This window comes from Carcharodon carcharias, chromosome 13 (genome assembly GCF_017639515.1).
Source record: "Carcharodon carcharias isolate sCarCar2 chromosome 13, sCarCar2.pri, whole genome shotgun sequence".
Taxonomy (NCBI): domain Eukaryota; kingdom Metazoa; phylum Chordata; class Chondrichthyes; order Lamniformes; family Lamnidae; genus Carcharodon; species Carcharodon carcharias.
This window is the reverse complement of record NC_054479.1, coordinates 93,295,969-93,310,370: the sequence shown is the minus strand read 5'-3', so window position 1 is coordinate 93,310,370 and position 14,402 is coordinate 93,295,969. Positions and strand designations below refer to the sequence as shown.

General features: G+C 40.2%; 1 protein-coding gene across 1 annotated transcript in view; it reads right to left on the bottom strand.

Annotated features, from left to right (window-relative positions):
- LOC121286110 (1-phosphatidylinositol 4,5-bisphosphate phosphodiesterase zeta-1-like) overlaps window positions 1–7,712 on the bottom strand; it is a 64,097-nt gene extending 56,385 nt beyond the window's left edge. The window contains exons 1-2 of the mRNA XM_041203100.1: window positions 7,650–7,712; window positions 7,222–7,453 (exon numbers count right to left, since the gene is read on the bottom strand). Of these exons, the coding sequence (XP_041059034.1) occupies window positions 7,222–7,453; window positions 7,650–7,712 (295 nt within the window). The remainder of the gene's footprint in view (window positions 1–7,221; window positions 7,454–7,649) is intronic.
- Window positions 7,713–14,402: the final 6,690 nt, after the last annotated feature.

Genomic DNA, 14,402 nt, shown 5'->3' with positions numbered 1-14,402 from the left:
AGGACAAGTGATAGTTTTCTGCTCTTATCGTTGATCAAAGTGTTGGAAAAGATGAATTGAGTTGAGTTATTTCATTTAGTTCAAACATCCCATGTGATTGACACATAGCAAGTATTTTTAAAGGAGCTTGATTGACAGCTATAGCTCTGTTGAAGACTCACCAAGTCTGTGCCATGCTTCTCTGTAGACCCTTTGAGAGAGAACCCTGTCACCAACACTTACATTGTACATTTATATTATTCTGCCTGCACTCAGCTTGTACCCCATCAGGAGTGCAAGCCTAGTGAAAGAACTCTGTATCAGCATATAGCCCCAAAAGAAGTAAGTGATGGTGTTTGAGGTTCAGTCTTATGTTCAAGCTAGTGCAGGAGATATATTTTTACTGTTTCTGACATTTTAGGGTCAGCAATGCTTGTAATTACCATAAATATGCTGTTTGTTTTTTTACCTGTTTATGTTCAATAAAGTTTATAACTTGAACCATGGTCTGACATTGTACCATTGTTCTGCCTATTGATGTTGAGGAGATGACTGGAGAGCCGATGATACATTCCATTATACTAACAGTATACGCATGAGACCATATGTTTATAAGGAAATTAGATTTGTTTGCAGAATGGCCAGTACCAGGATCCAAGGAAAATAAATTGGAGTTAGAAAAACAAAACAAAAATGCAACCAAGCCACCAAAAACAATATCACAGCCCAGATACAGCACCAATGATCATGTTACAAAAATATGTTCAACGACACCCATCTTCTGCTTCTGCATGATGCTGATAAAAGCGTCCAGACAACTAAGGACACAGAAGAAGAGGATCGATGCTTTATACATGTTTTGAGGTGGATATTGGGTACCAACAGAGACGATAAAGTTGCCAACGTTGATCTCATGGCAAATAGCCCACATCCAGAAATGTAGCACACATGAGCTTTATTCACATTGTTTAATTGTTAAAATGAAGTGCCATATTGAGTCTTGTGACTTCAAACAAAGCTCTGGTCATATTTCACCCAGAATTAATTGGAAGTTTTGGGAGTCCTGAGGCCTGGTCTGATCAAGTAGGCTTCTGTAAAGAGGGATCACAGTTTACTTTGCTGTTTCCCATGTGATGTATTTAAAAAAACTGCAATTCCATTTTTTTGCTTCTTGTTCCATGCATTACTGATTATACTGAATACACCAATATTTATGAATTGGTTTTCATTAATTTTTTGATTGCAAGAGCCATTTAATAGCACTGTTCATAGTAGTAAGGATAGGATTTCCTTTTGGAATTCCCATAAAATTGCACGACTTAGAAGACAAGTTCATGACGGGTACACAACTGCAGGGTAATAACACCTAATGCATTTTATCTGCTTCTGCTGGTATCCCAAGATGCCCATTAATAGATCCTTTGACATATAAGTATCAGACAAGCGACATCAGAAAGTTCCCTTTCTCCACTTCATAAGATGGGCCAGTATAGAGAGGTATAATTTGCTGATCTACAGACATCTGCAGCCAGCACAGTTTTTCCCATAGCAGTGGAAGTTGTCACAACATAAAGTTTTTCATGCTACCAAATCCTACTGAAGGTGCCATTTGACCCATCAGGGAGTCTGCAGTGTACACATATGAAAATAGCAAGTGGCAAAAAGCCAGCAAAAAGTCCTTCAAGCTTGCCCCACACTTTTGATACCTAAAGCATCATCACTAAGCACTTATCAAATGTACCCACACCCCAGCAATCTCCTGGGAGAGGCAAAAAATCATGGGTAAATTAAACCACAGGGTCAATAAGAGAAAATAACTCTGGAAAATTTCTTTCCAACTCCCTCATACAATCAAAACCAATCCAGGAGAATACATTCTCTGCATGTAACAAATGCTACATTTGCAAAGGGCACCACATTCACTAATTCACCAATTTCCTCCAAGAAAGTCAGCTACATTTAAGCCTATATCAGACAGAAAGCACAACAATGAATAGTTAAATTAGAAGAATCTGGAAGTTACTGTAAAAGCTGGGCTCAACTTGGGTGAAAGTGATATTATGCCACCTCCTTCATGCCACCTCTTTGGATTTTGTGAGCATTCTACCACACTAGAGATTCTACTAGCTGGCAAGTGTGAGGTGTAATATTAGAAGGCAAGTGCTTTTCTTATGGGGGACATTCACTACTTAAACTTGTTAACACATGTTAAAATAGCAGACAGAGGAATGTCAGACAAATGTGTTTAGTATTCAACTGCAAATATCAGTAACACTCATTTCTCGGTTTATATGTGTTATTCATCAATCTTTGCTTTCACTTACAATTTCAAATTAAAGTTAGATTAATCCTTTGTTAACTGAAGACATGGGTAGAGAAAGCAGCATATATTTGTCAAACAAAATCAAGTATAAACTTGCCAAGAATAAAAACTTTTCATGTAAATAGATTAAGTTCCTATGAGAGATTTTATAATAAGATTTAAATTGTGTTCCATAATTCCACAAGAGGAATGTGATTTCACCTGCCTGAAAACAAATACTGTAATGAGAAATGTAAGTACTGAACATATATTACTTTTTGTTGAAAAAATGGAAGGAGCACCAAGGTTGAAATGGATAAAAAATAGATGGGGTAATGCCAAAGTCTTAAGATAAAGGAAGGGAAGGAACATAAGAATATAAGAAATAGGAGGAGTAGGCCATTCTGTCCCAAGCCTCAATTCTTCTTTCATGCCAGCTCCTCATAGTATTCAGCTCCACGATATTGCAAAAATCTATCTGCCTCCTCTTTAAACACTTTCAGTGATCTAGCCTCCACAAATCTCTGGGGTAGAGAATTCCAGACATTCACGACCCTCAGAGAAGAAATTCCTTCACATCTCAGTTTTAAATGAGTCCCTTTATTCTGTGACTATGTCCCCTAGTTTGAGATTCCACCACTAGTGGAAACATCTTCTCAACATACCCTGTCAAGCCCCCTCAGAATCTTGTACGTTTCAATATGATCCCTCATTCTTCTAAACTCTATTGAATAAAGGCCTAAACTGTTTAGCCATTCTTGCTAAGTCAACCCCTTCATCCCAGGAATCAGCCTAGTGAATTGCTTTTGAAATGCCTCCAATGCCAGTATATCCTTTCTAAAATATGGAGACCAAAACTGTACACAGTACTCCAGGTGCAGCCCCACCAACACCCTGTAAAGTCATAACAAGACTTCTCTATTTTTAAACTCCAACCCTCTAGCAATATAGGCCAAAATTCCATTTGCCTTCTTAATTACTTGCTGCACCTGCATGCTAACTTTTTGTGTTTCATGCATAAGAATCTCTCTATGCTGCACTTTTTTGGAGTCCCACTCCATTTAAATAATAGTCTGCCTTTTGATTTTTCCTACCGAAGTGCATGACCTCACACTTTCCAACATTAAACTCCATCTGCCAAGTTTTTTGCCAACTCATTCAACCTGTCTGTATCCTCTTGCAAATTCCTTATTTTCATCACAACATGCCCTCCCATCTATTTTTGTATCATCAGCAAATTTGGATACATTACACTCTGCCCCCTCCTCCAAGTCATTAATATAGATCGTAAATAATTGAGGCTGTAGGACTGATCCTTGGGCACTCCACTAGTTATGCCTTTCTAACTTGAAAAAGACCCATTAATGCCATGTGTTAACCAATCCTCAATCCATGCTAATACATTACCCCAAATACCGTGACCTCTTATCTTGTGCAATAACCTTTTATGTGGCACCTTATCGAATGTCTTCTGGAATCTAAATACACTACGTCCACCAGTTCCCCTTTATCAACTCTGCTTGTTATATCCTCAAAGAACGCTATCAAATTTGTCAAACATGATTTCCCTTTCACAAAACCATGTTGACGCTGTATCATTGTATTAAGCTTTTCTAAATGTCCTGCTATTTCTTCCTTCATAATGGACTCTAGCATTTTCCCAATGACAGATGTTAGGCTGACTGGCCTACAGTTTTCTGCTTTATGTCTCCCTCCCTTATTGAACAGAGGCATCACGTTAGCAGTTTTCCAATCTATTGGGACCCTCCCAGAATCCAGTGAGCTCTGGAATAATTCGACCAAAGCCTCCACTATCTCTGCAGCCACTTCCTTTAAAACCCTTGGATGCAGGCCATTAGGTCCTGGTGACTTATCTGCCTTTAGTCCCATTAGTTTCTCAAATACTTTGTCCTTCATGATATAGACTGTTACAAGATCTTTCCTCCCATTAGCTCCTTGCTTATCTGATATCTTTGGGATGTTTATAGTGTCCTCCAGCATGAAGACCGATGCAAAATATTGATTTAAATTATCTGTCATTTCCCTGTTCCCCATTATCAATTCTCCAGTCACATCCTCTAAGGGTCCCATGCTCACTTCAGCTACTCTTTTTCTTTTTATATGCCCTTAGAAGCTCTTGCAGCTTGTTTTTATATTTCTTGCCAATTTACTTTCATAATCAATTTTCTCCCTCTTTATTAGCTTTTTAGTCATCCACTGCTGGTTCCTAAAAAATTCCCAATCCTCTGGCCTACCACCAGTTTTCACCACTTTGTATGCCTTAGTTTTTGATTGGATACTCTCCTTGACCGCCTTTGTTAACCAAGGGTGGTTCATCCTTCTGGTCGAGTCCTTCTTTTTACCGGGATAAATTTTGCTGAAATATCTGCTTAAATGTTTGCCATTGCTCATCTACTGACCTTCCCCTTAGTCTATTGTCCCAGCCCGCTTTAGACAACTCTTTCTTCATATATCTGTAATTGCCCATATTTAAGTTGAGGACACTGGTTTGAGATCCAAGTTGCTCGCCCTCAAACTGAATTTGAAATCCTACCATGTTGTGATCGCTACCCACGAGAGGATCCTGAACTATGAGATCTCTTATTAATCCTACCTTATTACACATTACTAGACCTAACATAGCCTGTTCCCAGGTAGGTTCCGCAACATATTGCTCTAAGAAACAATCCCTGATGCACTCTACAAATTCATCTTCCATGTTACCCCTGCCAATCTGATTTGTTCAGTCAATATGTAGATTAAAATCACCCATGGAAATTGTAGTTCCCTTCTTACGTGCCTCAATTATTTCCTGAATTATACTTTGTCCCACAGTGAGGCAACTCTTCGGGGGCCTATAGACAACTCCCATCAGGACTTTTTCCCTTTGCTATTCCTTATTTCCACCCAAACTGATTTCACATTGCGATCTATTGCACCTATATCACTACTCACCACTGCACTGCTACCTTCCTTTATTAACAAAACTACCACATCTCCTTTTTTTTTGCTTATTTTTCCAGAACATCGAATGCCCTTGAATATTGAATTCCCAGTCTTGGCCACCCTGCAACCACACCTCTGTAATAGCTATCAAGTCATATCCATTTATTTCTATTTGTGCCATAAACTCATCTATCTTGTTACAAATGCTGTGTGCATTCAGATAAAGAGCCTTAAGCTTTTACTTTTTTACCATTAATACTCATTCTGGTTCTAATTTCTGGTGCATTCTTCTTCTTATATTTTCTGCCCCTTCCTGTCACACTTTGATTATCGAATGCCTCTTGTCTACCCTGCACCTTTGCTCTCTCGATTATTTTTGATTTTCTAAATTTCCCTTCAATTGAACCCTCCCCCCAACTAATTAGTTTAAAGTCCTATCTACAACCCTAGTTATATGATTTGCCAGGACACTGGTCCCAGCATGGTGCAAATGGAGCCCATCCCAACAGAACAGCTCTCTCCTCCCCCAGTACTGGTGCCAGTGCCCCATGAATCAGAACCTATTTCTCCCACACCAATCTTTAAGCCACACATTTACATCTCTAATCTTTTTTACCCTACGCCAATTTGCACATGGCTCAGGTACCTTTGTGGTTCTGCTTTTTAATTTCGACCCGAGCTGCTCGTTGTCCCTCAGCAGAACCTCTTACCTTGTCCTACCTATGTCGTTGGTACCTACATGGATCACAACAACTGGATCCTTCCCCTCCCACTCCAAGTTCCTCTCTAGCCCAGAAGATATGTCCTTAACCTTGGCCCCAGGTAGGCAACACAGCCTTCGGGACTCTCTGTCTTTGATGCAGAGAACAGTATCTATTCCCCTAACTATGCTATCCCCTATTACTACTTTTCTCTTTTCTGCCCCCACTTGAATGGCACTCTGTACCACAGTGCTCTGGTCAATTTGCTCATCCTCCTTGCAGTCTGTACACTTGTCCACACCAGGAGCAAGAACCTCATACCTATTGGACAAGGGCATTGGCTGAGGCTCCTCCAAAGCTAAATTCTGGATCCCCATATCTGCCTCACTCACAGTCACACCTTCCTGTTCCTCACCAAATTTGTTGTAATTACTCTAAGGGTTATGACTACTTCCTGAAACAGTGTCCAGGTAACTCTTCCCCTCCCTGATGTGTCGTAGTGTCCACAGCTCGGACTCCAGCTCATCAACTCTGAGCCAAAGTTCCTTGAGCAGCCAACACTTTCTGCAAATGTGGTCACCGTGGGTTGCACTAGCTGCCACATTCTACAGCTGCAAAACATTGCCTACTCAGCCATCTCTATTATATTTAATTAATTAATTTGGATGTTAAATATATTAAAAGCAAATTTCTTACCTGTACTCTACAGCTGTAATAATGTTTCCTGATTTAAACCACTTGGCTAATCAAAAGAGACAGGGGACAGATACCCAACAATCAAGAAGGAATCTTACAGTTGTATGATCCTGGCAAAGAACAAGTTCAACTGGGAAACCATCTACAACAGAGTGGTGACATACTACAGGAAAGAGCATGCAGGAGGGCATATTTGAAACTTAGAAAAATGCGAGGAAAAGTCCAAGTAATATAGACCACAAGGCCATCAATAAACAAAAGCAATACAGATTGCAATGGAGGGAAAAGGTTGGGGGGGTTAGAGCTTTATGTCCTGACCAGGACTATATGAGAGATTGTAAAAGGCTTTCCCTAGCTGTGAGAATAGCATTCACCATTTGGACTGGTTTGGGGGCTTCATAGGGAGATTAGGTTGTTGAGGGGGAGAAAACCTGTTTCGCTGAGAGAAGAAACAGAACCATTTTGGAGGTAGCTTTAGCAATAAGGAGTAAGAGGCAATGAAACCAGAAATTCTGTTAGATGATGGAGGCCTAACTGGGGTCATCAAGACCAAAGACTAATGGTTAGATTTATGAAATAAACTTTATGAATACTTACATCTCATCACTGGTTCATAGCTGTTAATTATCGTTAATGCAGTTTGTTGGTCTGCATTGCTCTCATGCTGGTCAGTCTTGAGAAAGTATAGGAGATCAGAAGTTGTCATGCTTCTGCCATCAGAACTGTATTGTTTGAATAGATCACGAGGTTCTGTTCGTTTTGTGAAGACCTTATACATGTAAAGAAAATCCTCTGCCCCAAATCTCCGACATTTAACTTTGTCAATTGCCTGAGAAAGAAAAACCAATGATAGTGAGATCATAGTGCACATAAAATGGCACACGATTAATATAAGGAATTAGCTAAATTTGAAAAATGTTCCATTTCCAATTGGTTGTGGTGCCAAAGTAACCAATCAATAAATAATTATTCCAACAGGTTTAAAAAAACTGTCCTAATAATTTATCGTTCACTCCTGCACTGACCTCAAGGTGGACCTCTGTACAAACACTGATTGTTGGAATGTTGAGTTTGTGTAATAGTGCCATCGTTTTCATCAAATCGATATTTCCACTCCTAAAGTCGTATTTAATTGTACGGAGGAGCCATCTACGGAAATAGGTTAAGTATTTTTCTAATCTATTCTGGGGTGACTCATTATTCAACAGAATTTTCTATTCAGACAAAATTTCACAAATTTAAAGCAATTCTGTTTCAAGGTTTGGCAATGAGAGGTATCAATCTTGGTGCTTACCCCGCCCCCTTTGATTCTGTTAGCTTGCCTCTATTGAAAAGGCTTTATAAATATGCTTGATTTATACCGGCCTAGTCAGATTGACGAAACATTAGTAAATGTTGTACTCTACGCCTTCACTTCACCACTTCAGTTTCATTACACTCATAAGCTTATGTAGATCTTACGTTACTGTATGTATTGTATGCACAAATAAACAATTTAAAACGTATCCCAATCTTCGTAAAAATATATAAACTCGACTGCTAAAGGATAAAAGCAAAATACTGCGGATGCTGGAAATCTGAAACAAAAACAGAAAATGCTGGAAAAATCAGCAGGTCTAACAGCATCAGTGGGGAGAAAAACAAAGTTTCAGAGATATTCTTCAGAGAAAGGATATTGGTTTTCCTTCTGAACTTCGCTCATTTGGGAGGGGTGTTGAAAATCTTGCATTTCTGGCGAAGTAACACTATACAAGCTTGAGGTTCAGCTGAGTGGTGCGTATCAACAATTGATATGTCATTCCAGATCATTCACTCCAATCGGAAGGTCATGCCAAGTAGCAAACAGTTCACCGTTTACAAGGGGTACGTGGGAGGGGCAGGCTTTAAATCTGCTCCGCAGCGATGAGCTCACAGACAATATACTTATTACAAGGTGACCCAGTGACCCAATTGAGAGAGGAGCTGGCGGTGAGCTCACGGCTGAAGACCTGAATCCGCTGCAGTTATTGCCCTGACGCGGGCACTGGCTGTAACTCACCTTAGTTCATGCAGATCAAGTGGCAATTAAAACCATCAGGAAATATTACAGCATTTGTTTTTTACTCAGCGAATTGCGATGATCAGGAATGCATTGGCGCATAGACTGATGGAGGCAGACTCAGTCATAGGAAGCGCAAGAGCAGGCCTTTTGGACCCTCGAGAACTAGCCATTTATTTAAAAGGGGAGGATCAGGAGGGTAATAGCAGGGCAGTCTCTCTGGTAGAAGCATGAGGGGCAAGATGGTCTTCTGTGCTGTATGATTCTATAAAATGTATAAGAACGAGCTTGCATTTCTATGATGTTTTGCAGGACCTCAGAATGCCCCAAAGTGCTTCATCGTCAAGAAAGTATTTTTCCCCTTAAGTGTAATCGCTTGTAACAGTGTTAATACTATAAGAGCAGGTTCAAGTTACTTCCAACGCAGTTGCTGAGATACCTCTGTACGCGCCTGTGCAGTGTCTTGAGGGGAAACAATGTAAGCAGTGCGTGTGTCTGGTAACAAAAGATGAGTAAGCATTTCAGAAAGGAGGAAAGTGCATTGCCAGAGTACTTTAAGAGGAAAGAACTGGTGTTTAAACAGCACCTTACCACCTGTTTATGATAACTCAAAGTACTTCACATCCCCCGATTATTTTCTGCTACGCATTGAGTGCTGCTAAAGAGACAAACACCCAGCCAAATTTGTACATTAAAATATTCCACAAAGACCAAATGAGATGAATGACCATTTAATCAGTTTTGGTGCTGCAGGTTAAGAGAGGAATGCTGGTCAAGGCACCAAAGGAATTCTGTGCCATTCTTCAAAAACCACTGCTGCAAATTCAGGTCTGCCTCAGATAGCCTCTGGGATCAGAAGTGTTCCGAGGGCTACTTTTACAGGAATCAACACGTTACTTTTAAATCTACTTGTACAATAAAGTACATTAGTACAAAGTTTTAACACAATCAATAAACATTCTCAGAAACATCAGCTTGAGTCATAAAATGAGAATCCGGGTACTAAAATGTTACGTGTGGTCAGTAATTAATTATGAATTTGAAGCTTGAAGCATCGGGAAAGAGGAAGGAAAGAAAATCAACAGCGTTGAAATGTGATGCTTAGGGAGAACCCAAGGGTTAGCTGGGTGGAGAAAAAGTTAATGAAGTACTGAATGAGGCCGGAAGAAAAAGAAAGCTTCTATATGGAGTGCTTCGGACATGTTATCCATGCAGCAGGGCTGGAGGAGCGAATCACCACTGGAACGATTAACTGAAGAAGAGCAAGAGGTTGACAGCGAAAGAAGCAGCTTGCTAACATTAAACAAAAACAAAAATTGCCGGAAAAACTCAGCAGGTCTGACAGCATCTGTGGAGACAAAGGCAGAGTTAACGTTTCGAGTCCCTATGACTGATTTCCAGCATCCGCAGTATTTTGCTTTCTTCTTAGCTAACATCAAAGGCTGGCTTAACCAGAACTCCAACAATAAGGTCATCCGCTGTTGCGATGATCAAAAAGTTTGGAAGACAATGGTCACCTCCACCACTTGGCATAGCACTTAGACAATTATGACAACAATATTGAGGTCCAGAGGTGTAATGGTGAAACCCCTTGTGACCTGATTTCAACTCCCGGGCAGGCACGGGACAAAGTGGTGTGTGTCTGTTAGGGACTTGAGATGGGCAGGTTCAACCAATCTTAATGGTGGGGTCTCATTAACATATCAGTTGCTATCGGTCAGCTCAGAGTACAAAAATAAAGTGTATGTACTTTACTGATACGTTTTTCAATCATAGTGGTTTGACTGATGTTGAAATACTTCCCAAACTGGTTAAAAATGCACCTAGTTATTCAAATTAAATTAATAGTTTTATCCTATCCTCTTGGTGTTAAGAAAATAACAGCCCAGATTTTGCCATTGAAACAGTCAGCAGCCACCATCATTGCCCTGATAGCAACTTCTGGAGTCCACACATGCAGTTAATACAGAAATTGTTATCAGTGATTCCCTGCTCCTCCATTGAGTATATTGTTGAAGTCCCCACAGGCAGCAATCTTTAGAAATCACTGAACTGACAAAACACTGTAATAACACCGTTAAAAAGCCTGAAAAAGTTATGCCTAGTTAATGAAATGTAACCAGGCCAGGATTTTTCATTGTTTAGGTGGGCTCAAAGCACCAGTAGGGAAACCAACCTCGATCGGCTCCATACCACCATTTTACGTGGGCAGGCCAATTAAGGCCCACCCAGTGTAATGCGCAAGCAGTAGCACTGTGCGGGCGGGGGGGAGGAGGGAGAGTTGGGTCCAGCGCTCTTTTGCACATGCGCATGAAAGAGCACTGCAATATCCCTGAGGCACAGAGCTGCCTCAGGGAGATTGGCGTTTTTAAAAAAAAAATAAATAAAAACAATAAAAATTTAACGAAACATGTCCCCTTATGTTACTGTTTCACATGAGATGGGACATGTTTTTATTTTTTAGGAGAAGTTTTAATATAATCATTATTACCTTTAGGAGACCTCATTCCGCTCATCGACGAGGTTTCCTAAAAAATGTAAAGGCCGATTGGCTTTTTCACCTGCCCACCAACCATTAGATTGGACGAGCAGCATAACATTCATGTTAATTACCTGTTTAATGGCCTTAATAGGCCTATCAATTATTGGCAGGCACGCAGCCGACTCCGGCGCATGCCCACCAAACAAAATATCACAAGTCAGTGTGATGACATCGGGACGCACGCCCGACGTCATCGCACATCATTTTATGTTCCGGCATGTCGGGTCCACTCCCCCCACCTCCACCACCCCTCACCACCCACCACATGCCGAATGGAAAATTCTGTCCCAGGTTTTTAATGGGTTATTAAATCATGACAATCTCTTTGGATCTGGAAAACAAATTTTATAGTTGTGTAATGTCAATTTTTTTCTTTATGATAAAAAATTGCATAGTTTATTTAATATAATAAAAATTAATTTTGTTCATAATTCTAATGTGTATGCCCCAATCTTTATTTCACTCACTGTAAGATTTACAAAATGTAAGGGATAATTATTCCATTTTATTTCATTGTTTGCTGTCTTTGAGAAATCTCAATGTTATTGATGACATCACTGTTGCTGGATGCCTTGTGATCCCCTTGACTTGGCGTTAGATTCCAATGAACTTCAGGCAAGGTGAAATCCACAACACAGAAATTGCTAGAACTTGGTGGGCAGCTTTCTTCAAGGTCAGCAATGAGTGCTATCACTGCCCACAAAATCTGGGCTTACATGATCCATGCCTTTATTACCTGCAGTCACAACTATTTACTGTTCTCCTGGCTGGCCTCCCACCTTCATCCTCCGTAAACTGGAGCTTCATCAAAACTCTGCTGCCCATATCCTAACTTGTACCAAGTCCTGTTCACACATCACCCTGCTCACTATCCTACATTGCCAGACTGGGAGCCAATGGTGTCCATTTTAAAATTCTTCTCTTTGTACTCAAATCCCTCTATGGCCTTGCCCTTGCCTATTTCTGTAATCTTCAGCCTGCGATCTCCACTTCTAACCTCTTGTTGCATCCCCAATTTTAATTACTCCATTACTGGTCAGGCCTTCAGCTGCCAAGGCCTAACTGCTCTACCTTTATACTTATCTATTTAAGCGACTCCTTAAAATTTACCTTTTTGACAAAGTGTTTGTCATATGTTCTAATGCTGCTTTATGTGGCTTAACTCTGTCTAATAACACTGCTGTGAAGCCTCATGAGACATTTTTACTAAGTTAAAGGCATTATATAAGTGCATGTTGTTGCAGTTGATCAGTGCAGTAGGACTGGCATTCTGTGGTGCCAGAGGATAGATCTCCATCTCCACTGTGCCAGAAAACATGGTCATTGGCCATATGAGAAAGAGAAAATAATTGGGAGAGAGTTGGACTTATCCATATCCCCACCTTGGTGTTTCCAAATGTTTGTTCAGCAGCATCACCAGCAAGGGTTTGAGGGCAGCCCCCACTCTATGTTCTTCTAAATTAGTGGATTAAAGGACCAGAAAACAAGAAAGAAATAGAGGAGACGGGGTTGATGGGGGGAGAAATTAGCTTGTATCACACTCCATAAATATAAAAAATCCAGCTAATTTCAATCTAAAGAAATACAATTGCACCAGCAGTGATATGAGAAGCATGTGGTGACAATTAACACCCTGGGTGAATGCTCTAAGCATATAAAGAGTTTTACAACATTGTGATAAGCATTTCTGATTGTGCAATAATAATTCTTGTAATTAAAAAGATATGTGTGTTTAACATTTATATATCACTAGGGCTGTTAAGGGAGTGATTTTGTGCTCGCAAGAATTTTACTGTCTATTCCAAGAGCTCACAAATCCAGATGTAGATTTAACATTGCAGTAAATATGTTACGCTAGTGATCTATAAGCACTGTGTTAACTAGTTATTGGGGTGAATGTACTAAATCTTAGTCAAACTGTAAATTCCCAAATAGCTACAGTCTCTCAATAACCTACAGCAACTAATCTCCCCAGCAGCTACTAATATACACTTGCCAAGAACCATATGGTGATAATACTGCTGAACTGTTTCTTTTATTGCCAGGTAGGCCAAAAGCAAGTCTTGCTTTACATGACAGTAATAGGTTGAACTCTGTGTAGTTCAGTGCAATGTTCCTTTGCATCATAGCAAAGATCATTATAATTCACTTCATAAAGTGACACATTGTTTGTAACCCACTTCATAACATTCTAGTTCCAGGAATAACTAACTCCTCATACTTATAAAGCTCAAACCTTCATCGACTCATTGCATCATCAATGGACAAGATTTACAGCATTATCATCCATCTTGGGTAGGATTTGTTGTGGTTAATGAGATTGGCTTTCTTGATCTATCTGTGTTTAACCTCCTTCCTGCCGATTGCCAGCTTTTTCTTGAATGCAGCACTTGTTTTGTTCCATATTCTTTCAGGGGGTTGACCTCTGTTGGTTTTAATATTTTCATGATTTCCTCTCACATTCACTTGCTGTTCTCCCAGGTTTTGACTGCTTTCCACTGCTTTGATAGGCCCTTTTCCCACAGTTGTGTTTTCTGCTTAACCTCAGACAGACATTCTCCCACTCTCCATCGCCCTCATGGGCAGCAAGTTCCGGGTCATTACCAATCACTGTGTAAAAAATTCTTCCTCAAATTCCCCCTGCATCTCTTACCCAAAACCTTAAATCTGTGTCCCCTTGTCCTTGTACTAACAGCCAATGGGAAGAGTCTTTCCTTGCACACTTCTATCAAATCTCCCCTCAATCTCCTTTGCTCAAAGGAAAATAAGCCCATCTTCTCCAACCTAACATTGTAACTAAAATCTCCCATCCCTAGAATCATTCTGGTAAATCTCCTTTGAAACCTCTCAAGGAAATTCACATCTTTCCTAAATTGTGGTAACCAAAAATGTACAAGGTACATTATAGGCTTAGATATGGTAGACAAAGAAAAAGTCTTCCCGTTAGCTGTTAGTACAAGGACTAGAGGACACAGATTGAAGGTTTTGGGAAGAGATGCAGGGGGAGTGTAAGGAAGAATTTTTTACGCAGTGATTGGTAATGACCTGGAACCTGCTGTCCGCGAGGATGGAAGATTCAGCATATCTTTCCTGATTTTGTACTCATTGCCTCTATTTATGAAGCCTAAGATCTCATTTGCTTTGCTAAGCACTCTCTCAATATGTCCTTGCCAGCTCAAGCATCTTTAGGTCCCTCTG